Source organism: Felis catus, chromosome A1, assembly GCF_018350175.1.
Source record: "Felis catus isolate Fca126 chromosome A1, F.catus_Fca126_mat1.0, whole genome shotgun sequence".
Lineage (NCBI taxonomy): Eukaryota > Metazoa > Chordata > Mammalia > Carnivora > Felidae > Felis > Felis catus.
In genome coordinates this window covers 210,782,535-210,810,273 of record NC_058368.1, presented here as the reverse complement: position 1 = coordinate 210,810,273, position 27,739 = coordinate 210,782,535, and the positions used below count along the sequence as shown (strand labels likewise).

Below are 27,739 nucleotides of genomic sequence, written 5' to 3'. Positions count from 1 at the left end.
TGAATATTTAGCTTAGGATCAAGCATGTTCTGGGCTCTTTCAAAAACTTCACACTACTTGATGCCAGAAAGCGCTAAAATCTCCCAAGTTGACCAGAAGGAGCAATTTCTGCAGCTGCCTCTTTCACAGCCTGCTCCTGAAACAGTTCCTCAGAGATATCACCTCAAAGTCCATCTTTTTTCTCTTGTGGAGAAGTGAAATGTTTTCTCAGAGCAACACAAGAGTTCCCATGGCTGCTTCTTCCTCACATGTATAATGTCTTTATTTTCTAAAACAAACAATAAATGCTATCTGCTATTTTTTTTTTTTTAGCTGAGATTGTTGGCTGCTGTGATTTGACATTTGGATTCATAGATTTACTTTAGGCTGTTCCTAGCAATTACTTTTTAAATACACACAAATTTGGCCAAGGTTCCAATTACTAGTCATGTAATTACACACCCAATTATTAACTCTGTGGAGGCCTGACAAGCAGATATAGAGAAATCATAATCATTGCCCTCAAGAAACCCACATCTAGGAAAATGAATATTTATTCAAGTAAATATCATGTAGCTTTCTTCAGCCTTTAATTGGAATGAGACAGCAGATGGATGGTTACAGGGCAAAGTGATTGATAAATAAAGGACAAACAATATGTTAAGTCTATTAACCCATATACAATCCAAAGCAAACTCTTTCTAAGAACACATTTGAGTAAAAATATAATAAGAATTTTAACAAAGGACCTAAAAAGTTATGCCACATAATTTTCATAAGTTCTTAATTGTACTAAATCTTAATAAATAGGGTTAAACTTCGTCTTTGATCCTCCTAAGGCTTTGCTGGCTACACAATTTCTGCTCAGTGCCTCTTAGTGACAGAACACAACTGAAGGTTAAGCCCCTGCTGATAAAATCACCAGGATTTCAGTGTGTAATCTAAAAAAAATTACTCTGTATAGTGCTTCTTAGCATATCATTTGAAATTTAGCAGATATCAACTACATGTCAGGATGATGAGCACATGGACAGAGAGGAGTATAATAGGATATTCACAAGCTCAGAGTTCATCTGGGAGCAGCAAATGTACAAAAAAATGAACTATAATACAATGTGATCTACACTACACACGTGCAACTATTACTTCATTAAACATGAATTAACTGTGCTTTTATACCTCTTTAATGCTTCGGTCTGTATAAGAATTGATGACTATTTAGTTGCTACATACAATAATGTGTCCTTGCCTTTTGAATAAGACAGTAAGTTCTATTTAAACTGAATACATTAATAACTTATAATATTTAAAATAATTATTGATAATATTAAAACTTGTTATTTATTGGCAGGTAACAAGATATATCTTGTTCCATTCTACTGTTGTATTCTGTTTATTTTGTAAAGAGACATGCAGATGAGAATTGATTATTTGATTCTTATATACATAAAAATGTGTCTTTTACTTTTTTTAAAACATACTTTTATTTATTTTAATGTTTATTTTTGAGAGAGAGAGGGAGAGAGAGAGAGAGAGGAGAGAGAGAGAGAGAGAGAGAGAGAGAGAGAGAGAGAGGAGAGAGAGAGAGAGAGAGAGAGAGAGAATGTGAGCGGGGGAGGGCCAGAGACAGAGGGAGACAGAATCCGAAGCAGGCTTTAGGCTCTGAGCCTGATGCGAGCACAGAGCCTGATGCAAGCCTCAAACTCATGAACTGGGAGATCATGACCTGAGCCAAAGTCAGACGCTTAACTGACTGAGTCACCCAGGCACCCCTGTATCTTTTACTTTTAAAGGTAACTTTTGAATGAATCTATAAATTCTGTACTAAGCCACCATTGTCCTGCTAAACTGAGTGTGTTTGCTTTCTGTTAGTAAGACCACTAGGCTCTTCCTGATCCTTTAGGTTTGGACATGAGGTGGGACAAGAAGCGAAGTAGGTCTTCTTACTTGGGTCTCCAGAACTTGGGCAAGAGGCTAGGTCAGTCTTGTGGGTGCAAGTGTGGCATGATGAGCAAGTCAATTTTCAGCTGCTAAGCTTCCAGTTAGAGCGGGGCCACTGCTCTAAGCATTCAGAAAGTTATTGGGAGTTCATAGAGCAACTTGCGTTTGCATAGGGGAGTAGTGGATCGAGCTATGCATGGAAGGATGCTCAGTGTCCTGACATTGGAAGATCTGGCTGACTTATGAGGAGGTATGCCTTCCCTGACACTTTGGCTATCAATATTGTACTTACTCTTAACTCAAAACAGGGGAGGCAAGAGGCCTAGAGCCAGCAGGCAGAAGAGGGAAAGAAAATCCAATCTCTGGGCTCAGTGAAGATCATGATAAGTGAAAGAACAAATAGGCGATAGGCCTAGAAAGAAGGCTATGCTAAGGCTATGCTGAAGACCTCCCAACATAGAGTCCAGAAATACAGCGAATGGAATCTAACGATAAGCCATAGGTGTCACAATGAAGTTCTAAGATTTGCTTTAATGCTTGTATTAATAAGTTAACCGAGCACTGAAGGGAGCCTTTTCCCCGAGGTCTTCCTCCATAGTCGCAAGTAGCAGCATGTGGTTACACTGTTTTTCTAAATCCCAATAAAAACTGTCGTCCTTAGTGCCTCCAAGCCTTCTTCAGATACAGCAGGCCAGACAACTACTGATTTATTAAACACATATTCGGATGATGACTACATTAAAAAAATCCAAAAGCGCCTCGAGGAGGATGCTTTTGCACGAGAGCAAAGGGAGAAAAGACGGCGGAGGCTGTTAATGGACCAGTTAATAGCCCACGAAGCACAAGAGGTAAGATATTTAGATATTCCTTGAATAATAGTGATGGAAACTTTGCAAAAATGTAGTCTTTTATGCATACATTTGTGTATCTTATTTATTTAGTATCTGTTACTCTGAATCAAATGTCAACAGAAAAACTTCACATCATCACAGCAAATACACTCGGGAAAAAAAATCTGTGCAAAACAATCACTGAAGAATCTAAACTCTGGTGATGGTTATACAATATCGTGAATGTGCTTTTTACCACTGAATTGTACCCTTAAAAATATTTGAGATGGTAATTTTTATGTATATTTTCCTACATTTAAAAAATACTGACAAAAAAGAAATCTAAAATCTACGTCGATGACGTGTATCTATTGCTACTTTTGGAGGTAAGAGGGAGCTTTTTCCCAGTTCTTTTGAGGTATAATTGACAAATAAATATTGTATATACTTCATGTGTACAATGTGATGATTTAATATATGTATACCTTGTGAAATTATTGCCATAATGAAACTAATTGGCATATCCATCACCTCACATAATTTTTTGTGTGTTTGGTGAGAACACTTAAGATCTACATTTATAAATTCAACTTTTTTAGATTGACATATAAGTGGGATTATGCAGTATTTATCTTTCTATGCTTGACTTATTTCACTTAGCATAATGCCTTCCAGGTTCATCCATGTTGTCACAAATGGCAGAGTTTCCTTCTTTTTTAAGGCTTAATAATGTGCCCGTTGTGTATATATACTAATTTTTCTTTATCCGTTTATCCATCAGTGGAATCTTAGGTTTTTCTATATCTTGGCTATTGGGAATAGTGCTACAACAAACACGGGGATGCAGACATCTCTTTGAGACAGTGATTTAATTTCCTTTGGATATATGCCCAGAAGTGGGATTGCTGGGTCGAATGGTAGTTCTATTCATAATTTTTTGAGGAACAAACCATATTATATTCCATAAAGGCTACACCAATTTACATTCTCAGCATCAGTTTCCAAGGGTTCCCTTTTCTCCACAGACTTGCCAGCACTTGTTATCTCTTGTGTGTGTGTGTGTTTATTTTTTAATGTAATAGCCACTCCAACAGATGTAAAATGATATCTCATTATAGTTTTAATTTGCATTTCCCTGGTAATTAGTGATGTTGAGCACCTTCTCGTATACCTATTGGCCATTTGTTTGCCTTCTTTTGAGAAATGTCTGTTCGGGTCCTTTGCCCATTTTTAAATTGGTTTATTTGGGGTTTTGCTATTAAGTTGTTTGAGTTCCTTATATATTTTGGATATTAACTAAAGGTACGTTTGCAAAACTTTTTCCCATTCTGTAGGTTACATCTTCACTCTGCTGATGGTCTCCTTTACTATGTAGAAACTTTTCATGAAATTAGATGTATTTCCACTTATATATGTTTGCTTTTGTTGCCTATGTTTTTGGGGTCATATTAAAAAAAACAAAACAAAAACAAAAATCAAACAAATAAACAAAAAGTATTGTCTAGACCAATGTCAAGATTTTTCCCTTATAGTTTCTTCTAGTAGTTTTATAATTTCAGGTCTTATGTGTACGTCTTTAATCCATTTTGAGTTGATTCTTGTATACAGTGTGAGATAAGGGTACATTTTCATTCTTATGCATGTGGACATCCAGTTTTTCCAGCACCATTTGTTGAAGACGCTGTCTTTACCCATTAGGTAGCCTTGGCACTTTTTTTTTTTTTCAACGTTTTTATTTATTTTTGGGACAGAGAGAGACAGAGCATGAACGGGGTAGGGGCAGAGAGAGAGGGAGACACAGAATCGGAAACAGGCTCCAGGCTCTGAGCCATCAGCCCAGAGCCTGACGCAGGGCTCGAACTCCCGGACCGCGAGATCGTGACCTGGCTGAAGTCGGATGCTTAACCGACTGCGCCACCCAGGCGCCCCAGGTAGCCTTGGCACTTTTGTTGAAGATCAGCTGACTGTAGAAGTATGGAGTTATTTCTGGACTCAATTCTATTCCATTGGTCTATATGTCTGCTTTTATGACAGTACCATACTGTTTTGAATACTATAACTTTGTAATATATTTTGAAATCAGGCAGTGTGATGCCTACACTTCTGTTCTTCTTGCTCAAGAATGTTTTGCCTATTCAATGTTTTCTGTGGTTCCATATGAATTTTAGTAGGGCTTTTTTTTTTAATTTCTGTGAAAAATGCTATTGGAAATTTGATAGGGATTTTATTGAATCTGTAGATGACTTTAAATATTATGGACATGTTAGCATTACTGATTCTTCCAATCTCATGAACATGAGATATCTTTCCATCTATTTGTGTATTCTTCAATTCCACCAATGTGTATTTCACCAATTGTGTATTTCACCAATGTTTTGTAGTTTTTAGTGCAAAGACCTTTTACTTCCTTGGTTGAATTTATTCATAAATAATTATTTTTGATGCTATTATGAATGGGATTATTTTCCTCATCTCTTTTTCAGATTATCCATTGTATATAGGAAAACAACAGATTTTCATATGTTGATTTTGTATCCTGCAACTTTAGTGAATATGTTTTTTAGTTCTGACAGATATTTTTTGTTGCTGTTGTTGGAGTCTTTAGAGTTTTCTTTTTTTAAAAAAATATACTTGAGAGAGAGGTGGGGAGGGGAGGCAGAGGGAGAGAGACAGAGAGAGAGAATGAGAGAGAGAGAGAATCCCAAGCAAACTTGACACTAAGCACGGAGTGTGATGCAAGGCTTGATCCCACAACCATGAGATCATGAACTGAGCTGAAATGAGGAGTCAGAGGCTCTACTGACTGAGCCACTCAGGTGCCCCTAGAGTTTTCTGTATATAAGATCATATCATATGCAAACAGACAGAGATTTGTTCAGGGATCCAGCCACCTGAAAGACATTAAAAGAAGTTAGTGCTCTGGATATTTCCATCAAGGGAACTGTTTCTTCTCAGTGTTGGGGAAAGATGCTATTCCTACAGCCAGGCTGGGGAATGCAGCAAGGAGCCTCCATTCCTACCTCCTCCTTTAGTGAAGTGTCATGTCCCAACCTCCCTGCACAGTGGACACTAGGGTCACTGTTTCACAGTGGTGGAATGTGAAATTCCCATGTGCAATGTGGCATGTTTTTTTATCCATCCTTCTGTCTTCCAAAGAGAAAATGGCATTTGTCAGGGCTAGAATTTCCTCTGCTTCCCTCAAGTACCTACTGCTTTTGGGGAGCATGTCATGAATCTGATGTCAGCCCTGGATGCTTTTATTCTGGCTCCATTTGTACTTCATGTACCAGAAATGCCTCTGAATATCTTCTCTAGCTTCCAAGTTGTGGCAGTGTCCCCCTGGGGTTTGTATACTCTGTTTTAGTTGGGCTTGTGAAGGGAGAGCCAGAGATCTGTGCTCAAGTTGTTATCTTGCCTAGTGATTTGTAAACAAATGTGATTATATGAATGAGAAATGATGAGATTTAGGGTTAGAAATATCACTTTGAGTTTTTTGGAGGATGAGTTTTGGAGAAGGATTGGGGGGGGAGGCATGGTAAAGGAAGGGCTGACATTGTTTAAGGTAGGGGCAGTGCCAATAGGTATAGAATGGAGTAGGGCTGATATAAAAACATACATAGGAGTTAAAATAGACCACTTCATTGAAAATTGGAGATTAGGAATGATAAGAGAAGATTGAACTTAGGATGGTCCTAGCATTTTAGGTCACAGAGTCATAGTTTTATTCGGTTATCAACAGAGATGGGGAAATACTGGGGAGCACCAGGACTGAAGGAAAGGTGATGAGTTTAGTATAGGCATTTAAGTGGAGACTATGAACCCAGTTTGTCTCCCAACTGGTTCTGTGGTCTTCTGGCTAGCATCTTGATTGGTTCTTGGGATTCACTCCAACTCAACTGTGTCTACCTTCCCCAAACCTTTTCTGTATTGTTTACTTGAAACTGGCATTTGAACAGAAGACTCTTCCCCCACTTCTTAACCCAAATACGCTTGAATATTTAGCTTCAAGGTCTTTCTGACAATATCCCATTCCTCCAAAAGAGCTGCTTGGGCACCTTTGGATAACTGAACCATGGCATGGATGAGGGTAAGCTTGTAGCTCCAGCTCCTGGGGGAGGCAGAGGGCCTGGTAATTAAATTGAGGGTATTTCAGATTGTAATTCTGTCTAAATCTTCCACAAGTATAATTAAAAGAGAAAGGTGGGGTGCCTGAGTGGCTCATTCAGTTAAGCATTGGACTTTGGCTTAGGTCATGATCTCATGGTTCATGAGTTCGAGCCCTGCTTTGGGCTCTGTGCTGACAGCTCGGAGCCTGGAGCTTACAGCCTGCTTTGTATTCTGTACTTTCTCTCTTTCCATCCCTTCCCAGCTCACACTCTGTATCCCTCTCTCTCTCAAAAATAAGTAAACATTAAGAAATATTTAAAAAAGAGAGAAATGTGACTTCTATTATTTTTTATTTTATCCATTGCAGATAAGATATTTCATCTGTGTTACAGGATAAATGGACATCTGTAGGCTGCACTGAGCACCTAATGTGTTCCACATTCCAGTGAAATTCTTGGAAAAGTCTATTTCTAAAATATGAACTACTTGTACAATGGAACAAAAAATAAATCTTTTCCATTCAACTTTTGAGAGCAGGTCTTAATACGCTTGATGATTCTTCATAACAAAATGTCATATCCATAATAGTGACTCAGAATTCAACAATAATTTCCTTTTCTTTTTCCCTTTCTAACCATAATGTGTTATCACCCAAGCAGTAATCAAAACAGTTCTGACCAATCCAGTTTCTTCTTTACAAGTGTCAGAATGACCAGATCTCATTTATACAACTAAATTGCCTTGCCATATAAACAACCAAATATAGAATATACTCTATATTAATTATAGAACTTACTTGGAATAATAAATCAAGGTCATATTTTTTTAAAAATACGGCTGTGACTATGCCTTATGTATCCCAAACCACCCCAAAATGTAGTAGGCTGTTTGGGCTGGGCTCAGCTATGCTGTCCTTTTGCTGGTCTCAGCTGGCATCTCCTACCTGTCTTTCATCAGCTGGTGGGTTGGCTGGAGCTTCATCAGGTCCAGCAGGGAAGACTGGTGCCTCTCTCTATATGGTCTCTCATTTTCTAACAGACCAGAAAATGTGATGACAGTCGTGGGGGTCACAAGACAATTAAGAAAATCAGACCCCAGGTTTTTGTTTGTTTTGTTTTGCTAATGTCCCATTGGTCGATTCAAGTTCAATGGGTACCCCATACCTCATATTTAAGGAGTGGAGAAATAGATTCTTCTTTTTGATAAGAATATCTGCAGGATACCATTGCAAGGATGTGGAGGAAGAAAACTGAAGAATTTGGGGCCATTTTTACATGCTGCCTCAGCTCCACTACTGGATCTCAAAAGGAAACAAATGATTAACATTAAAGTTTCTAGAATTTTATAATTAGATTAGATATGTTTCAAAGTTGTTCACAATTTAATTTTTTGTCTTCTATGTGGCACTAACAAAAAATTTCATACTTATTTTCGGTTGAAATTTTATTTCATCTACATTTTTATATAATTCCCAGGTTCAGGTTTTGGAATTTACCACAGAACATTATTGTTATTTGCATCTAGATTTTGAAAACATATACAGTATTTCTCCCATTTCTTAGTGGCAGAGATCATTTGAAACAATGTCATTAATGATGCCAGATTTTCTTCTTAAATAATTGGATTGTTCAGTGTTAAATGGAGAGTGTTATGCAAAGTGAAATAAGTCATACAGAGAAAGACAGATACCATATATTTTCACTCTTATGTGGATCTTGAGAAACTTAACAGAAGACCATGGGGGAGGGGAAGGAAAAAAAAGAGAGAGAGAGAGAGAGCCAAACCATTAGAGACTCTTAAAAACAGAATAAACTGAGGGTTGATGGGGAGTGGGAAGGAGGGGAGGGTGGGTGATGGGCATTGAGGAGGGCACCTGTTGGGAGGAGCACTGGGTGTTGTACGGAAACCAATTTGACAATAAATTTCATATTTAAGAAAAGTGGGCAACTCCAATATTTAGGTATTCCTTTACATCTTCCCCCTTGGGAACTCCTCCTTCCACATGATGTCTCTATTTAGGCAGAATGAGAGCATGAAGGGGTGTTGTAGACTCTGGGTCTAAAGTTCTCTCTTGTCTAGCAAAAGAGCAGGATGCAGGATTGAAAGCAAGAGATGGCTAACGTCCAGGAAAAGACAAGAGCCCAGAATAAGGGTCCTTGTCCCATATTTATTCAGATCAGAAGGCTTACAAGCATGATGGGTATGTACAAAGAGACAAAGAAATTGTGAACATTAACTTGGGGACGTGAGGGAAAAGGGGGGTTTTGAAGATATACAGTGTTTGGAGTTTAGGTCAATATAAAGCAAAATCCGGGTACCAGGAAGTGGGAGGAAGGTTGTTTACGGTAGACATGAGGCAGCACCTCTGTTCATCTTTGCCAGCCTGGGGATGAGGCAGGTAGGGGGAATAACCTCAGGGTTGACAAGGTACCTTTTCTTTTGTTAACCATCTCTGCTCTGGGCTGCTTTGCCTACAGCGCAGCTGTCTATAGTCCACCAATTTACCTAACCTGGCCTATCCTCCTGTGAAAGCAGCTTTTCTGCTATAGTACTAAACTGGGGGTGCTTCCATCCTGAACGTCTAATATCGTTTATTTCATATACCTATGTATTGGGCATGTTTGTGCCATTCCAATTTTAGGCCTTTGCCTCTCCCTCTCTATTCTGAGGGCCCTGCACCCCCTCTCTATTTAGGGGTGCCTTTGCACCTCCCTATTCCCGGCACCTTTGCAACTCCCTCTTCTCGAGGTGCCTTTGCACCCCCCTATTCTTGGGGTGCCAATCTGGTTTACCCAAACTCGGGTGTGAACATTTTATGACTTTGTATTTCTGTATGCCTTGTTAACTCATTGGTGTAAGCCCGGGGGTTTCCTAAGCTTATACCCCACAAAGGGGCTTTGGAGATCATCTTCCACCAAAATCCCGCATTTCACCTGTCAAAAATAGGCCCCGAAAATCCAAGTTACTTGTCCAAGACCACACCACCAGTTAATAGCACGACTGGGGTGGCAATGGCTTCTGATTCCCGGTTTAATGTTTTTTACCACTGTTCACTTACTGACTCGCCTTCTGTTCTCTTGAAATAGACACGAGAGCCAAGAGAATACATCTAGCTTCTCTTTCAGATTACAACCAGTGAGATTTTATAAGATAAGCAGGTCATTTTCCCTTAGATTGTCCTCCAGCCTTCCCATTCCATCAGATTGTGGCTTTTCCTCACTCATGCATTGAGATGTCCACACTGGCAACTAACCAGATCTGCCATCTTCAGCCAAAGCCTGTATTTGTTTTTACAACTAATATTTCACATCTGAAAACTTGCTTATAAATTATGAATCCTATCCCTTGTTTATAAAATCTTGAAAACAGTCACTAAATTTATTTTTCATTGGATTTTAAACAAAGTAAGAATTCATTTAAAGTAATTATGACTTGCAAGATCATGATGCTTCCAGATACCAAAATTGTACATACGATATTTGATGAAAATTTTCATTTTTATAACTTGATTTTTGCCATGTTCAAATTTAAATCAAATGGCAGAAATTGGTGCTGATGAATACTATGCCTTTTAGATATTATTTATGCATAGGCTTCTTAGCCCAATGGGAAATTTGGACATGGCCTTGGCAAATAATTGGCTCCTCCAATGGTGTTTTCAGGAGGCGTTTCGGGAAGAGCAGCTGATTAACCGGCTGATGCGGCAGTCCCAGCAGGAACGCAGGATCGCTGTGCAGCTCATGCATGTTCGGCATGAAAAGGAAGTTTTATGGCAAAACAGAATTTTCAGAGAAAAACAGTATGAGGAGAGACGACTTAAAGATTTCCAGGATGCTCTTGATCGAGAAGCGGTAAACAATAGCTCCCTTAAAAATATTTCTCAAGTTACTTTTGATTTTTTCCACCAAGTCAAGGTAAACAAAGCTGTATTTAGAGTCAATTTTTTATACGATCTCTCTCTTATTTCCCCATTTTCATTTTTTTGTAACTACATTGACAGCACATAGAGCTTCTACATATTACACTCTCCCTTTAGTCTTGATTTCACAAATATTTGATGTTCACCACCCATCTTTATGTTCACATCTCTGGTTGTTTTGCTTGCCTGAAACTCATTCTCTAGTACATTTCTCAAGAAGGGGTCAGGGAACGATATTCCCTATATATTGTATTGGGTATTATGTATGGTATACTGATAACAGTAGATGTCTTTTATCCTGATTGTCAGTTTTGCTGTATATAAAATCCTTAGTTCACATTTTCTTTCCTTGAATTTATTAAACACATTATTCCATTTTCTTTTGGTAAAAGTGTTACCATCAAAAAGATTAATGATAATCTAATTTTCAATTGTGTCATTACTCTCTTTTTCTGGATGCATACAGAATTCATTTTTCTTTACAGTCTGCTAAGTTTACTAGAATGGTATTGGTGTTTCTTATTCTAGGTGAATATTCTCAATCAGTGAGAGCACTTTTAAGCTGCCTCCTTTTAATAAGACACCATAAGTCTTTAATAAATGATTCCTTTCTTTCTGAAAAAACAAGATTATATCAAGTCCATATTGTATTATTCCTTCTTCCAAAACAAACCATTTGTGCAGGGTACTCTGGTTGATTGTATTTGAGAATAGTACACAGATACCAAGATCCAGATGATAGGTGTGCTCTTGGTTACATGGTATTGTGTCTAGGTCCTTTTATAGCTCCGGACATCAAAATATCTAATCTTTCAATTATTTAATACATTAATATTTTTCCTTATCTTTATGTATATATAATGGCTCTAATAATCAAAATCGATCTGTTCTATCAATGGATTGTATAGATTAATTCTTGCCTATTTTCTATTGGAGATATTCCAAATTTATTCTATCTGTTGGTCTAGATTTGACTGGAGAAATTCAAAACTCGTGTCAGTGGCATTTTCAATAGCCTGTCTTTACTGCCATAAAATATTCACAAAACTAGGCTGAACAGCGGAGAAAACCTTACAAAAAATAGGAAGGGAATGCTTTATTTATCAGCCTCATGGTTTCCACGATGATATTCCACAAAAATGAAATACAGCTTTTGCCAAAATTATGCGATTTTTAGAAATATTGTTTGGAGAGTCAGGGAAATGGTGCTTTTGCCTTTGTAGAACAGACATAGCTGAAATGTTAGGGGTAGGGGTGAAGAACCATATACCTCCATGAATATGAGCCGCAGGGACACTGATCTCGAGTGTCCTCTTAAAGAGCTGAATTATCTGGATAACGGTTTCATCCCTCTTTTTTTTTTTTTTTATAAGAGTAAACTTGAATGGATTGAATGGCATTTGCTTGCATTAGAAATAGCGTTTCACTAATCTTCCTAAGTGCCTGTTGAAAAATATGTTTGCTTCAAGCCCAGATAATTAAGTGCAGAATAGTAAAGCCTTTATAGTAGGACTGATCCCACTGTGATGAGAAGGATTCCCTCCTTGTTTCTTTACCTGGCCTTGAATTAACTTCAGAGGATTGGAATGCTCAGGCCTGCTAGAGCCTCAGAGACCAGAACTGTGAGGTTCTGAGGCATCTGAAAAAAATTATATCCCTTCCTCTCACAATGATTACCTTTCCCTAAAGCTGAGGGTCTGCTTCTCTGGCACTCCTGTCTGTGAGACGGCTTGACTTCACAGGTTACCTCCACAAACATTGAATCTATCACCTCCTACATCAACAGTGGCTGGTGTAGAAGTAGGAGCCAAAGAAATAAATGTTGAATTGAGTTTGCCAAAGGAACAGACCTTTTCTTTCCAGCATCATGCACTAAATAAACAAAATCCATTTTGTTACCCACAGCAAATCATTCAACTTTTGTGAAGAAGAGAGTTTTTAAAATCGTTTTTATAACTTGCTTCTGTTTTTGTAGTTTTTGTTATTGTTTGTGGTGGAAGAAGGGGGAAAATTCTCCAAGTACTTTTAAATGTATTAAAGATTTTAAGTGTGCTAATGATACGGACCGTTAATGATATAATGTTAATTACTGTTTTGCTCTCACGTGGTCCCTTTCTGCTGAGGTCCATTGCAGAAATGCTCTCCTGCTTTTCTTCCTACTTCATTGGCTTCCCCTTCTTTGCCAGCTCATTCTCCTCAAATACCAAAATGTTAACGTCGGGATTCCTTAAAGCTTAAGTCCCAGGCCTCTTGTTTTTCTCCTCTATGTTATTTCCTCAGAGGACCTCCTAATCCACAACCATGGGGGTGTAATCACTCCAGTAGACAGATGACTCCTGCATTTATGTCTCTGCCTTCTGCGGTTAAAGACCCATGTGTTCAACTGCTTTCCTGACATCTCTACTCAGATGTCTCAGAGATGCCTCAAATTCAACATGTTGAAGCCAAATTTATGACCCTTGTTACTAAACTGGCCTTTTTCAAGTTTCTATATCCCAATAAATGATGCCACCCTTTATTCAGTTACACAAGTGTAAAATCTCAGGGTCCACTTGAACCCTGCCTCACCCTCTCTTCCATATCCAGAACATCACTAAGTCCTGTCGATTTCATGTACTATCTCTTTAATTTGCCCATCTTTCTCCATGTCTACACCATACCCCAGTCTCTACTACTACCACTGCAATGGCCTCCTTCATCCATTTTGAGAGGCTATGAATTAACAACTACAATTGGGGTGTGCAAGAACCTACATTTTCTATATCCTTTAAATCAACCTGAGCTCAAACTCCAGCAGCCCATCTCTGCCCACAGAGACGAACGGTGCCCCAGGTCACAGGCCACGTCATCAGGGAAGCTCTGCAGTCGTCAGGCCCAGGCCCAGCTTGTTGCCTCTGAGGCCTCAGCTACCAGCCCACACATGAGGCACATGTCTTCACGGAGGCGATTCCAGCCTCTGTTGGTCCCTCATGTGTTCCCCCTGAGGCTCTGCTGCTCCCCAGGAAGTGCCAGGGAGCACTTTCTCTTCCTCTTTCTCTTTGCTCTCAAAAGCTTCCCTTCTCTGCTCTCTCTTTGAGTGACCTAGATTAATTCACCTTTGAAGATGGCCTTTTAAAGTGAAGAGGAGTTTCCTGCAGCTTCTGCTTTTTTGTCTTGCAGGAATTCCCTAAAGCAGGAGTTAAAAAGACATCTGCCTGCCTGTTAAAAATGAAGGGGAAGCTAGAGATAACTTCTACAAATGACCTGCCCTACTTCCATCCCCTCCAGATCATTCTCCATTCTGCTGCCAGAGGAATCTTCTTGCCTCTCAAATTTGACCACTGCCCTCACACTCAAAAACCCACCCACGGCTTCCCTTTGACCAGATCCCTGCTCATACCTTGTTCCCCTCTGTCTCCCAGGCTCTGGCCACACTGGTCTGCTCTCAGATCCTGAACAAGTCATTTCTTCTGCCTTTCTCCTTCTTCCCAAATGCCTTTCCCCAGCGAATCCTCATCTTTCAGAGCTCTGTGCACCTGCCACTTCTTGTCTAGTTCAGGCCCCCTGTTATGCGCCGTACCCCATAGTCCTTCCCTGGTGACACTTATACTGTGCAAGAATACAGTCATTGTGTGGCTTTTTCACTGTCCCCCCAGCCCCCACTGGATGTAAGCTCCTGAGGAAGGGAGCGTGCTTGCTTCTGCTCACTACTGTTTCCCCAGGGCTTAGGCCAATGTCCAGTACATTGAAAGAAAGCATAGAGGGTGCTGGTGCAGAAAGGGAGAGAGAGAGCACAAGTGAGGGAGGGAGGGAGGGAGGGAGAGAGAGAGAGAGAGAGAGAGAGAACTTCATGTTTTCCATCATCAGTTTTTGTCTGGTTTGGTTTTGATTTTAGATTAAATCTGTCTCTTCCTTAAGGTAATTGGGCATCTATTCTATATTAAGAATTTTTGATTTCAGATTTCTGCTCTACCTGCTATTACTAGCAGGACTTAATTATAATAATATTTAACCTTTTATGAGTATTTACCGTGAGTCAAGCATTGAACTATGTTCATTACATGCACATAGAATTCTCGCAACAGCCTTTTGAAGTGGACGCTCTCTTTATCTACGTTTTATGCAGAAGGAAAATGAGACTTAGAAACCTCACGGTCGCACAGCCTGTCAGTGGTGTAGACAGGAGCACAGCTGGCTCTGTCAGACTCGAGAGTCTGGGTTCGTAACCACTGAGATTTACTACCTCCCACAGACTTCCTTTTTCCTTTCCCTTCTTTTTTTTTTTTTTTTTTTTTTTTTTAGGGCTTCAACCCACTTTGCTGTAACGGGACAGGAAATTGTGGTGGGTTTAGCACAGGGAGGCGAGGTGGGGTAAAGGTAGAAGACTGATAGCTAAAAAGAAGGAAAGGGTTGGAAGGAAGGGTTGGAGGGAGACAGCTCGGAGGTGAAGGGTGCTCTCTTCCTGCTGGGGACATTCTGCCCTTCTCGTCAAGGCTCCAGGCCTGTCACTCCGTAAACATTTCCACAGGCCTTATGGGCACTCTGCAGTAAAGCGGCCTCCCAAGCTCATTTTATTGTCACTGTCTCTGTAAATTCTCATCGAGTTACGGCTTTTCTTTTGGATTCCTCTTTCCTCTGACCTCTTTGCAGGTCATGAAGCCTGCCCTAAAGCTTTGTACTTGCATTATATGCTTGCCCCAGAAAAACGGGGCCTGCAGAACGATACAGCAGGGACAAATTCTGGTGTGATTCCCGAACTTGCCAAACGTACAGAACTGACCTCAGAGGTCACCCAGTCCAACCCCTTTCCCCATAAAAACAAACAAAATAAAACAACGACAAAAGCAAAGGAAACTTCCATTTGGTTCAGTGGACGAAAGCAATGCATTGTCAGGCATTTGAGTCATGTGTGAGTAGTATCATAGGAAATATTTTCCCTGACAGGATGGTTTGGTGAGTTTTTCTGTGCATGCCTAGTCTTATTAATACCCCCACTTATAGGACATGGAGGCTGAGGGGGGACTCTGAGTGGGAGCCTAGGACTTGCCTTCTGTACACAAGCTGGAGCTTGACTTTGATGGCAGCTCCTCCAAGGCCCAAGTTCACCTTCATTTTACACTCAGCGGGTTACGTTACAGGAGGCAAGTATTGTTTCTGGAGCATGTTAGCACAGGATAGAATTTCTCAAGGAGCTGGTTTAGCTATTTGAAAGCAACATTTAGTCATGCTGAGTTTGACCTTTGTACTTGATGTGAAGAAAGTGTTTCTCTGAACAATATAATAGTGCAAACCAAGCAGAGGGTCATGATAAACTCTAAGTATTTCATTACTTTCTGCAGAAATAAATGTTCTCTGAGTGAATTTTACTGATTTATAAAGGCTGTAACAGCAGAAGGGTTTTTTGGTTGTCTAAACGCATTTAACATTTGTTGGCGCGTGTGTGATAGACTCAAGCCAGTAATATCAGGGAATTTCCAAAACATTTTCTAAGTATAAATCAGTGTCCTAGAACTCTCTCACTCCAAGACAGAGGGCATCGGCTGAATGGAGCAGATGTGCCCAGTTAAAGCTCCTAAGATGGGTTCGAAGGGGCTACGATGCTAGGGTGGCATAGGCTTGCCCGTTTCTCTGTGATCCCTGGCTCTGACGATTTGCAAGCCATGAACTCAAGGCTTCTTTTTACACACTTAAGATCCAATTTATTTTTAATCTATGTTGGGCTTTCCACAGTTGGACCACTTTTCTCTGTAATATGTTTTGCTGATAAGATAAGCTAAAAGTGGAATATTTCCAATATTGTCATTGCCAGCATACTCAGTACTTGATAAGGAAAAAAACTTCTCCTTCATGATTAAGTTCTTCTTGATATAAAAGGAGGTTTCATTCTATTTAGAGGTTTTTTTTTGCCCATTTAAATTATAACATTATTTTCGTTTGAATCATCGCATAATTACATTGACTCAAACATGTCTCTGTCTTCTTAGGCTTTGGCAAAACAAGCCAAGATTGATTTTGAGGAGCAAGCCCTCAGAGAGAAGGAAATTCATGAACAGATTGCTGTGGAAAGAGCTCAAGCTCGTTACAAAAAGCATTATACGATATGTGCAGAAATTTTGGATCAAATACTTGATTTGTCCACTAAAGTGGCAGACTACCGAATGTTGACAGATAAGTAAGTGTTTCTTTTTACAATCATTACAGACATCACAGAAAATGGTGATTGTGTATGTAGACACCCAGTTGATAAGAAAAGACAAATTTTTTCGTGAAAAAAGTACTAAGAAGTGGGGTCCAGGAAACCTGGATTACTGACTCAATTCACCCACTCAATAGCCTTATTTAAGGTGCATTTGTATGTCTTTTAACATTTAAACTTTGTGTCTAAATTTACAGTAATTTACAAAGACAACTATAATAATTTATTTGACACACTTGGAACTTTCTGAAATACTGGAATTATTTAAAAATTACTAGTCATTAAATCTATTTATTTTCATTGTACCTTGTTTCTAAAAGGAATTAATGTATTTATAAGGAAATATTCAATAATACAAAACATATTAAAAATATGCCAAATAAGAACAAAGGAAAATCCAAATTAAAGTAGAAAGTTAAGAACAAAAGATAAATTAGAACACAATTATATTGGCAGCAGATTTGCCAGTGGCTGCAACTGAGCTGCAGATTTTATCTGAGCTTCCTGGTAGCCAAAGGAAAAAAGGAAATGCAATCTGCCATGTGTTTTCCATTTTCTATTCTAGTTCATTACAAAATGCAAAACTTTCCTTGGCACTAAATTTAGAACAATAGCTCTCTCACATGGCACACTCATCTAAGGTACACTGAATAGTGTAGTATATCTAGTGGAGAATGTTCTCAGCAAGATCTTTTAAACAAATGTATCATCTGGCCTCAGAGACCTATTTCTTATGATATTCTTTGCTGAAAGTTACAGGAGAATGATATCGCAGTGTATCTCAGTGAAAGTAATTCCGCAAGGACAAGGATAAGGCAACCCAGTTAAATATGTACACCTCTCAAATTGCCCAAATTAAGATCTTCTTGAGAACCCACTGTTTTCTATAGTGGCTGCACCAGTTTGCATTCCCACCAGCAGTGCACAAGAGGGTTCCCTCTTCTCCACATCCTCGTTTTTTATTTATCTTTTTGATCCCAGCCATTCCGACAAGCGTGAGGTGATATTACATTGTGGTTTTGATTTGCATTTCCCTGATGATTGCATTTCCCTGACTTGCATTTCCCTGATGATTGAGCATCTGTTCATGTACTTGTTGGCCATCTGTATGTCTGCTTTGGGAAAATGTCCATTCAGATCCTGTGCCCATTTTTTAATTGGATTGTTCACTTTTTTGCTATTGAGTTGTAGGAGTTCTTTATGTATTTTGGATATTAACCCTTATCAGATATGTGATTTGCAAATATTTTCTCCCATTCAATAGGTTGCCTTTTCATTTTGTTGATTGTTTCTTTTGCCTTGCAGAATCTTTTAAGTTGGATGTAGTCCCAACTGTTTATTTTTGCTTTTGTTGCCTTTGCTTTTGGTATCAAATCTGAGACCAACGTCAAAGGGCTTACTGCCTATGTTTTCTTTTAGAAGTTTTATGGTTTCAGGTCTTGCACTCAAGTCTTTAATCTATTTTGAGTTAGTTTTTTTGTGTATGGTGTAAGATATGTGTCTTTTGGTTCCAGCTGAACACAACAATTACGCATATATATTAATATTTTATTATCTACACTACTATCAGTCAAGATAAACTCATGTTACTTCATTAAACAAGATGTCATCAGTATATATATTTTTTCTAAAGCACGGGTATATTTTTGGTATCAGCCTACTCAAAAGAACTAACTTTTTAGACTGTTTCTTAAAATTATTGATATTCAGATAATAGGATATTAATTCAGTAACTGTAAGGTTAACTTTTGGACAGTATATAAGTTGTTAATTACTTACTTTACCATAGAAGTCAATAATGCCATTTCAATAATTCTGATGTTACAGTATTTCTATACCTGAGCTTATTAATTTCTAAACTTCCATATTTCGACAACGTAACCCTTAGCGACTGTAAATGTTTTATTAATTGAAAACATAATGTGATTATATTTGAAGTTGTACATTTAATTAAAGTACAACATTTTATTGTGGCAAAACATACATAACATAAAACTGACTCTTTTAGTCATTTTAGATGTACACTTCAGTGACATAAGTGCATTCACACTGCTATGCAACCATCATGACCATCCATCTCCAGAACTTTTCTATCATTCCAAACTGAAGCACTGTACCCATTAAATAACTCTCCAGCCCCTGGTAACGTCTGTGCTATGTTTGGTCTCAGCGCATTTGTCTAAATTGGGTATCTTATAGAAATGAAACCATACATTATTTGTTCTTTTAGTGTCTGGCTTATTTCATTTAACATATGTCCTCAAGTTTCATCCATGTAGTATGTATCAGAATGAAATTAATGAAATACTAACTTTTTGTTGTAATTTCAAGCTCCAGTCCAACCAGTTTTAGAGAAATGCATCTGAATGTTAGACCCTTTCCTTTCTTTGCATTTTGTTCTTCTTGAAACTGTTTTCCCATTTCCCTGATTACATCTTAGTCAGTCATCATATTTAAATAGAAATAGTTACTGAAAAATAATTTTAAAGGTTATCAAATATGTAACAATGATAAAAACCACCATGCATTCGATCTTTCTATTATAAATTACTTGCAAATATGTAAACCGACTGCCATCTTAAAGGGGCTTCGGAAAATACTCAGTCTGCTCATTTTTGCACAGGAGGACACTTATATTAGAGCATTTAAATGATTTTCTGAGGTTGCACAGCCATTTAAAATCACAGCTAGGAAGTAAAGAACCTAAGTTTTGTGACAGTGCTCACCATTTTAAGATATAATGTTCTGTTAGTGCACAGTCAATATGAGTTGGAAGGACCAGTGGCTTTAAGTAATGTTCATTCATTCAAACCTGCTGAGTTCCAGATGTTCTTTCTACTAGCCATTAGCCATATCCGATAATAGTAAATGGAATCCCTAGCCTCAAATAGCAGATCCTGGGGAATGAATATGATAATAGAGAGACTAAGCTTTAAGGTGTATATTTGACTATTGATTGACTATATATTGACCATTGATTCATCTCTACCTTTTTAAAAATCTTTTCTGCTATAGTTTGATTCCATATAAGGTGATGCATGATTGGAAGGAACTGTTTTTTAATGGAAAGCCCATATATCAGCAAGCCTCTATTAAGCATCTACCAGCTAAGCCCTCTGCAGAACAACTTACAGAACTGGAGAAAAGTGACTTGCTAGATAGCAATGATTACGAAGAATATAAGGTACTTACTAATATGGAATAATTAGAGAGAACACAACATAATACACGATGTTTCTTTAACATTGATTCTGTGATATTATGTCATTTCATCTCTGTTAATAAAAATGGGCATTTTATGTTTGCATTTTCCCTTGGTTTAATTTGTGTTTATGTACTAAGTTTTAAATCTCTGACCTATTCATCATCTATCATCTGTTACTCCCGGTAATAGTAGAAGACTGGTCTGGAAAATAATAAAACATAATATATTGTCAGGGCTGATAGATTTCAGAATTTTTTAAATATTTTAATTTATTCATTAGCATTTTCTTTGTATGAACTGTTTACCTTTGCTACAAAAACCCTGGCATAAAGGTATTTCTTTAGTAATTTATTTAAACAGTATGTGGTTTTTAGAGGCATATGGAAGAGGAGATAGTCTGAGTTTCATGAACAGCATAGATTCAAACAAAATTTTATTCAAAGATTTAAAAAAGTATTGAGTGCCAATTTTGCTTCTTAGAAGAGCTGCCGAAAAGCCTTTGGTGTCAGACAGACCAAGGTGAGACCTCAGGCAGCCTGTCCCTTTGGTGGTGAGAGACTCAGTTTCCCAATTTATGAAATGGGGATAATAATATACCTACTTTATTTAGTTGTTGTGAAACTTATTTAAGATAATATGTATTAAATACTTAGTCAAGTGCACTGCACATTGGACGCAAACAATGCATATTAATTTCTTTCCCTACCACCCTGCTCTCTCCACTGCATTTCATCTCACCTTTAAGGGTAAAGATGTAGAATCGATAGCTATCAGATGGAAGTTCTGGGTAGATTGGCATCAATGAAATGAGAAATAAGCCCATTATTATGTTATTGAATAAGTTTTAGAATGGTAGTAAGTGCGACTTACTCATTAAGAAACGAGAAAGAAGAATAATTTGACCTAATCATTTGCTGATATTTAGCAAATACTCAATAAATGTTTGTTGAAAGGATGAATGAATAAAATGAATGAATGACAATGAAAAGAGCAAAGTGTAAAATAGCACTAATATGTAAAAGAAGAAATATCGAAACAAGATAAATTTATGATAAAATGATAAGGAAAGAGGTTAGGAGAAATTAAATGTACATCATATTTTAATTGGGTGAATCTATATTTGTATCACTAAAACAGTTTTTATTTAAAAACTGACTGAACCTTATAGGATACCATGCATATTTATTTTGTAGGGTTGTAGAATATAGTAGATTTAGTGTGTCAACCTAAAGTATAATGCTACACGATAAGTGCTTTGACAATATTAAAATATGTGAAAGTATTTTTTCTGTTGTAAAGTAAAAGTCATTTTTTTGACAATTTTGCTGACTTATAGAATATTTTTTTTCTGAGTTGTTTCTTAAACAGCTTTATCTACTCTATTCTTACTGCTTTCATAAATCAGGAGACCTGGTAGTCTGCAGCTTAGCAAAGATTTGCCTTTCTGACTTTTTTCTTGTTTGGGAAATCATTACCACAGGAACATGCTTGTCTTACCCACATCCTGAAGCAGCTAGCATGTTTCTTTTGCAGGAAATTGTACACTTGTGTTAGGAGTATGTGAACATCTAGCAATGCAGTTTATTTTGTTTGTGGCCTTTGCTGTTTTCCTAGAAATGACAATTATCCTTGGAGTTCTGATATATATATTTATGTGCTCTGTTCCTTTTCACTATGTGATGGAAAATAGATCATACAAAGGTACTAGGATATACTGGAAACTAGCCTATTATCATTCCCCATTATTAGAGCTTTTGTCTCTTCAGAAACTTGTGAAATGTTCCTCCATACAAGTGAAAAATAGATTCTTCAACTTGGAAACTGCATTATCTGGCTTAAATAGCCTTTCACAAGAGACAGAGGGACAGCAACTGGCAGCTTATCTAAAGGAAACTGTTGTCACGCTCATCATCACTAAATTTACTCAGGACTTTTAAGCCTTCAAGTAAATACATAACTTAGAAATTAACTTTCAAAAAGGTTACATTCTTAGCATACTCTGTTGATACACAGACCCGGCATCCTGAAAGAACTGATACATCCAGGCTTCGAGCCCACGCTTTTAAAGCTCTATTAGCATAAGCCCTAATGCTTAAAACTGTTAAATACTACACCTAGAAATAGGCATAAAAACAAATTTTTGCTCATGAACACATCATATAGAGATACAAAAAATTCGATCCTTACTGCTTAACCTTATTTCTTAAGTCATCCCACTCTATTAGTAGAGCAGGTATACGTGAGAGAGGGCTAGTCCAGGAATGGTGTGGCCAGGGGTATCGTTTATCTCTCTGAAGAAGAAAGCAGGAACAGTGTCAGGGAGCAGCCAGGACATCCACTGTTGCAGGATAACCATGAGCTATTCAGTAGGGAGTGGGGAGGAGCCCTGAAAACCCAGTGGACCATGGGCAGCAGGCTAAGCCCGGACCCAAGTGCCCTAGACCAAGAGCTGCTCCAGCACAGCCCCCACCCAGCAGCTAATGGTTCTCAATTATGCAGTGGTCTCCTGGTAAAGCCCAGCCTTCCCCCAATACAGGTCCTTTTCGTGATTCTTACTGGCAAATTACCCAGAATCCCACAGCGTTTGATTTTTACATAAGCTGTTTATTAGCAGATACCTACTGAATGAATTTAGGAGTGATTGAAATTTGACATTCGTAAACTAGAGTTTGGCCATAGTTTCCTGAAGACAGGTTTTTCCAAGTCTCTGCCACAAAGCACTTGGCAATTTGCAGAGATCTGGTGTGTGTGCCCACAAACAAGTTGTAGTCGGAATTCTCAATTTGGAAGAAGGATGTTTTGTGTCCACCACATCATCAATGTTGTTTTAAGTTGGTCATGCTTTTTAATTGCTGCTATTTGTGTTTGTAATGAGAACTAACTGTTTAAATTCATGATCGGTTGAGGTTTCCGTGGCTGTTGGGTTAACCCTATAGTGTGTTGTAATGCACATTTTTATCAACAGCACTTTGGGCTTATGATTTTCTGCTAACTAGACTTTAAAGATGCATTTATACACGTTATGGTTTAACACTAACCATGTCACTACAGCAGATGTGTACATACCCATCCCCCAATTTGTTTATGCAGTGGTATTTGTTGTTACCAGGTCTTTTCCCTTGGAGAATATGAATGGCCACAGGGTTGTCTGTCTTCCTACATAAGTCTTATCTGATTTGTTTGACCCAAAGACTCCAGACACTATCTTGTTCTTACTCTTTAACTCCAGGCTTTGGTATTGATCCAGTGCCTTTCTAGACTCAACTTCTGACGGTGGGGTCTCTACCTTAGCTCTTGCCTTGTTCCCTCTCTTCCCAGTGAATGACCCAGTCTTCGCAATACATTATTTAATAGTTCCCCTATGGACAGAATGTTAAGTTGAAGCCTGTATCACTCCAGTAACATCACTGGGTAACTGATTCACGTACACTGATAAATTTTAGATGAATGTGAATAGATCATTATTTTTTTAAGTTTATTTATTTATTGAGAGAGAGGGAGAGAGAATGTGTGCAGGGGAGGGGCAGAGGGAGAGGAGAGAATCCCAAGGAGGCTCTGTGCTGTCAGCACAGAACTCGACACAGGGCTCAATTCCATGAACCTTGGGATCATGACCTGAGCTGAAATCAAGAGTCTGATGCTCAGCCGACTGAGCCACTCAGGCACCCCAGATCAAATAATAATAATATTATTATCTTTATTTATTTAAAAGGTATATGTTGTATTAGCTCAGGCTGCCATAAGAAAATACTGTAGACTGGATGGATTAAACAACAGCAATTTATTTCTCACAGTTCTGCTAAGTCCAAGTGTAGGGTGCCAGCTGATTCAGTTCCTTGGTAAGGACTGTCTTCTTGACTAACTGATGGCCACCTTGCTATGTCCTTAACATGAACAGAGAGGGAGAACTCTGGTCTGTCTTCTTCCTCTTAACAGGACACTAATCCCATCATGGGGGCCCCACCCTCATAAATTTTTCTAAACCTAATTACCTCCCCAAAGCCTCACCTCCAAATACCATCACAGTGGGTGGAGGGGCACAATTTAGTCCATAACATACATGTTTATTCAGGACACTTATAAAATTTCTCAAAGTGCAGACTTACCAGTCAAGTATAGGAACCCTAATGTGAAATGAAATTAGTTGTTTTATTGCTTTTTGTCCCCTGCTGAGAGAGAAGTCTTAATACCTTGTCTTTTGACTATGAAAATATGTTTATATTTTGTTTCCAGATATGCAGGAATGTAGCTTCCGTTTAAGTAGGTATAGTAAGCCGTTACTTTCATGGTCTCAGTTAAGATGTTCTGTTAGGCATTCTACTTTAAAAATTCTGCCTGCCATTTTACCCGATGCCCCACATTATCACTCTTTTGGATTAAGACTTCAGACGTATCTGTTAAAATACAAATACTTCCCAGGATAAGTGACAAGAATTATGATCAACATCCAAACAGGAGATAGGAAAGAAGTTTTGTGCTGAAAGGAATATTCTATCATTCTAGTTTAGGTTCTATGTCATACATTTCATAGCTCCAGTTTCTTCTCCCCATTTGCTTCAAGTTTTGCCTCTAACCCCCTAAATCTCTCCTGTAATAGTAAGGCTACCCGGCTGGATTTTTTTTCAGACTAGACCTCATTGTGTGGCTCTGTCTTGGTGAAGTCACCAATGTGCCCTAGAACAGTGATTCCTGTAGTCAGGCATAGTGATGCTTACAAAGTAGAATGTCAATGTATTGGTTTTCAAAAAGGATCCATCATTGCCCAAGGCCTGTAGTTGCCAAAAAACAAGGCTGTCTTCTAACTTCTGTGGTCAAGGATTTCAGAGGCTGGAGTAGGTTTGGCAGAGGTTTGGGACTTCTGTCTGTGGGGTGAGAGGGAATGGATGGAGACCTTGGGTCATGGGAAGGGTATTTCACTTCAAATTACTAGAATTGGTGACAACCTCGGTTCATTAGAGAACCATGGTAGGAGTGGTTGAATTAAGGTATCAAGTTCAAGGCATTAGACTAGAACTGCGAAATCATTTACAAAGCCAAATGATTGATACCCAGATAGAATGAGAGGTGAGAAGGATATAGCCAAGGGAGAAGAGTTTTGAATGGCTGACATGAATAAAAGTAAAGTGAATGTCCACCACCCATTTTCATTTGTTCATGATTGTGTAGATTAGGGAGAAGCCAGTCCTCTTCCAGGCTCCCTCTCATCTGGGATCAGGCAAGACAAAAGGTGGTCAGGTCTCCCTTGGCTGCCTACCTCTGATTTTCTGGTTCATTCTCTACCTACTTTGACAATGATAGGAGACAATTTCTATGCGTCAAGGCCAGCTTATCTTCAATTAGTTACTCATACTGCCCACCTAGTATTTTAGAGCAGGCTTTGAAGATCTGAACTCTAAAACTATATCTTGTTAGCTAGATATAACAAGAACACATGGGGTTGTTAATCTCAAGAAACTTAAATGGATCCAAGAAGGTCTGAATTTTGCTGTAGGGCAGAAGTATTGGGCTGAGTACCAGAAACCCTCTCACCTGGAAGACCCTCCCACCCCACCTCTCCTACCCAGTGCCCAGGACCTGTCAGTCATATTCTTTGGGCACACTGAACTAACAGTAGTCTTTCTTAAATTGGGCAGTCACCTCTAAGCTTTTTTTGGGTAGTGTATACCTCTTTAAGCCATCAACCTAAGCAGTGAAACAAAGAAAAAAGAACACAGTAGTCATTACTATGGGAGAGGGCACTCTGTGTGGAAAACTTCTATGTGAATTTTTCAATGGCTAGATATGTAGACCAAGTCATAGTGTCTATACACTTTGTGATATTAGAGAAATTCCAACCAGTCTGTCAGACTTTCCCTAGCTGGGCAATGGCAGCAGATAGGTGAATTCAAATGTATAAGCTTCTGGAAAAGTTACTTGAGCACCAAGACCATAGAAATTAGTGCAGAAGCGACCTTGAGGGAGACCACCACCTCCCTGATGAACAGAACATGGTTTGAGAAACTAAGGAATGAACTTTACTGTTTTTATAAGGACAGCTACCACCACCAGAATTGTTTTATGTTCCTGGTACAGTGGATCTCTCTGATATAAAGTCCAGTGTGATACTGTCTTAAGGGCATTTGAGGTCAGGTGAAATGCAAGCCTTAGAGTCTCCATGTTTTTTAGCTCCAGGAAACTGTGCTTTGAAAAACATTGGGCTAGACACACAGCTACTGTAATTCCCAGTGTGCCATGTTTAAAACCTTGGAAGCGCCATGGTGACTTGCCAGAGCAGAGAATGGAGCCAGGACTAGGAACCTTCCATTTTGTGGTAAATTAGCTACCCTTCCACTGATGCCCTCAGTGAGTCACTTTGAATGTGTCTGAAAACAGAATGCTAAGTAGAAGCCCCTGTCTGTTGTTTACATTTGATTTGTCACTCAATTTCAGCAGCACTGAAATGTAAGTTTTTAGAATAGAGGATGTCTCAGAATGACTTAGTCTCAGTTACCCCTACTAATCAAACCGACAGGACAAAGTATCAGTCCAATGATTCTGGCTGCCTAATACATAAGTAAGTAATTGGAGTTCAAAGTTTTATGAAAAGAAGCCTCTGTCACTGTTTGCAAGTGCTGAGCGTTCCGAACTTCTAGAATTGTTATCAGCTGGAATGGGTGGATTGCATATTGAGGTACCAGGCTCCCTTCAGTGTGGGCCTATAAGCTTTGACAGTGACCTTCATCACATGCTAGGTAATTGACCATGACCAATTTGAATTTCCCTCTAAAAATAAGTACAAGGTTGGGGCGCCTGGGTGGTTCAGTCAATTAAGCATCTGACTTTGGCTTAGGTCATGACCTTGCAGTTTGTGAGTTTGAGCCCCGCAATGGGGTCATCACTGACAGTGCAGTGTGGAGCCTGCTTGGGATTCTCGCTCTCTCCCCCTCTCTCTGTGCCCCTCCCCTACTTGTGCTCTCTCTTGCTCTCTCTCTCTCTCTCTCTCTCAAAATAAATAAACTTAAAAAAAAAAAAAAAAGAAGTACAAGGTCTGTTGCCCTAGGTTGTCTTTTGTGAAAGACTAGAATTAAACACACCTGTTCCCATAATAACAGATCAGGACAGATTGGGGAAGGCTACTGCTGGGACAGAAATGATCAGATTTCTGACTGAAAGCCATTATTTGATTAAGACCAGTTCTTCAGATAGCCTGATGAATTGGAATTAACCGTGAGATTGGTTGATAGATAGGCATTGACTACTCTCAGTTCTGCTTCTGGTGAGAACATTCTTTAGCTCAGCATGGCAGGGGAAGTAGAGTTAACTTCTTCCGTTCCCTTGTTACCATGAGCCATATTTGTATTTCCTGGTGGTAGATAATGGTGTGGCCCAGGCTGAGCACTCCAGCACAGAGCGGGGTGGAGGCGTACCTTCTCTCTGGAGGTGCATCCACCCTGCCAAAGTCAGTGTGAGGTATACATTCTCACCTCCCTGGCTTCTCTGGAATCTGAAGGCCAGATGTTTTGACAAGAAGATATGGTCAGGAAGCCAGTAATCCTCAGACCTGACTGGAAGTCAGGTGACTTAGAAAGCTGCCAAGCTCACTA

General features: G+C 38.9%; 1 protein-coding gene across 2 annotated transcripts in view; it reads left to right on the top strand.

The window, feature by feature from the left end:
* The window catches only part of SPEF2 (sperm flagellar 2), a 185,765-nt gene that overhangs the window by 29,050 nt on the left and 128,976 nt on the right, over positions 1-27,739 (top strand). For both annotated transcript variants that reach the window (XM_011286553.4, XM_045038153.1), the window contains 4 exons: positions 2,582-2,768; positions 10,520-10,708; positions 16,740-16,927; positions 19,967-20,135. In XM_011286553.4, coding sequence (XP_011284855.2) covers positions 2,582-2,768; positions 10,520-10,708; positions 16,740-16,927; positions 19,967-20,135 — 733 coding nt within the window. The remainder of the gene's footprint in view (positions 1-2,581; positions 2,769-10,519; positions 10,709-16,739; positions 16,928-19,966; positions 20,136-27,739) is intronic.